Source organism: Bison bison, unplaced genomic scaffold (assembly GCF_000754665.1).
Source record: "Bison bison bison isolate TAMUID 2011002044 unplaced genomic scaffold, Bison_UMD1.0 scf7180017864371, whole genome shotgun sequence".
In the NCBI taxonomy this organism is placed as follows: Eukaryota; Metazoa; Chordata; class Mammalia; order Artiodactyla; family Bovidae; genus Bison; species Bison bison.
In genome coordinates, this window is record NW_011494943.1 from 7625620 (window position 1) to 7626930 (window position 1311).

The 1311-nt window shown below is 68.0% G+C and overlaps 1 protein-coding gene across 1 annotated transcript in view; it reads right to left on the minus strand.

Moving 5' to 3' along the window:
- Nucleotides 1–859, minus strand: part of TRIM47 (tripartite motif containing 47) — a 4777-nt gene extending 3918 nt beyond the window's left edge. The window contains exons 1-2 of the mRNA XM_010856185.1: nt 844–859; nt 3–586 (exon numbers count right to left, since the gene is read on the minus strand). Coding sequence (XP_010854487.1) covers nt 3–547 — 545 coding nt within the window. The 5' untranslated portion in view covers nt 548–586; nt 844–859. The remainder of the gene's footprint in view (nt 1–2; nt 587–843) is intronic.
- Between the last annotated feature and the right edge of the window lie 452 nt (nt 860–1311).

Sequence of the window (1311 nt, forward strand, 5' to 3'; positions counted from 1 at the left end):
CCTGGTGCCGGCGCAGCGGCGGCACCAGGCGGTGTCCGCGCAGCGCGGGACTGCGCTCGTGCGGACCCAAGTGCGCGGGACAGAAGGACGCGAGGCAGGAGAGGCAGGAGAGCGCGGCGGGCAGGGCGGCGCCTTCGGGGCACGCATCGCATCGCACCGGCTCCTCGCCGGGCGGCCATGACTCGGGCGCGCAGGGAGCCGACGGCTCCGGGGCGCTGGGCGGCGCGCTGGGTGTTGCCGGCTCGGGGGCCGGGGCCGGGCCGGGGGCCGGGGCCGGGCAGGGGCCGGGCCCCGGGCCCGAGCCCTGGCGGAGCTGCAGCAGCTCGGACAGCGTGTGGTTCTTGCGGAGCTGGAGGCCGTCGGGGAAGGGTTCCTGGCACAGCGGGCAGCGTGCCGTGCCTCCGGGGCCGCCGGCGCCACCCGCTCCGCGGTGCGGCCAGAGCGTGCCCAGGCAGGCGAGGCAGAAGTTGTGGCCGCAGGGCAGTGTCACCGGCTCCCGGAGCGGCTCCAGGCAGATGGGGCAGCTGAAGGGTCCACTCCCGTCCATGGCTCCGCGGCCGCGGCGCACCGCCTGCGCCGCTCTCGCCTGGGAGGACCCGGACCGTTGGCGACGCGGCGCCGCCCCCCTGGGACAGAGGCCCAAGGGTCCGGCCCCCGCCCGCCCCCAGCTCGGACCGCCCCCCAGCGCAAAAGGCCGGCCTGTACCCTGCCCCGTCCCGGACAGCGTGGGGTGGCCTCTGGGCCCCAGTCTGACCCCTAGGGGCTCCTGGAGGAAAGGGCAGAGAGAGAGAGAGCAGAGAAGGCGACTGGAGGGGCCACACTGAAAGCAGGAGAGGAATTCACCCTTCTATGACCCGCGATGGGGGTCCACCCCATGGCCAGCCAGGGCCTCCAGAGGGGCTGGGCGACCGCACGCTGTCAGGCAGGCACCTTTGCGCTCCAGACCCCTCCGCAGCACCTTTAGCCAAGTTGCTGAGCTGCTGAGACTTCCTGGTGGTCCCATAGCTAGGACTCCTCGTGCTCCCAATGTTGGGGAACTGGGTTCCATCCCTGGTCAGGGAATTAGATCCCACATGCTGCAACTAAGCAGCTAAATATTCCACATGCCCACAACGAAGATCAAAGATCCTGCGTGCCACAACTAAGACCTGGCTCAGCCAAATATAAAAAGAAAAAAGACAAAGTTGCTGAGCTGCAGGGAAAAGTAACTGCTGATGGGCATATGTTTTTGCCTCTTAGTGACTCTGTTTACCTCCAGTGGGGAACTTGGGCTTCTCTAAACTTAAAATGGGAAGTTGATGTCATCCTCCA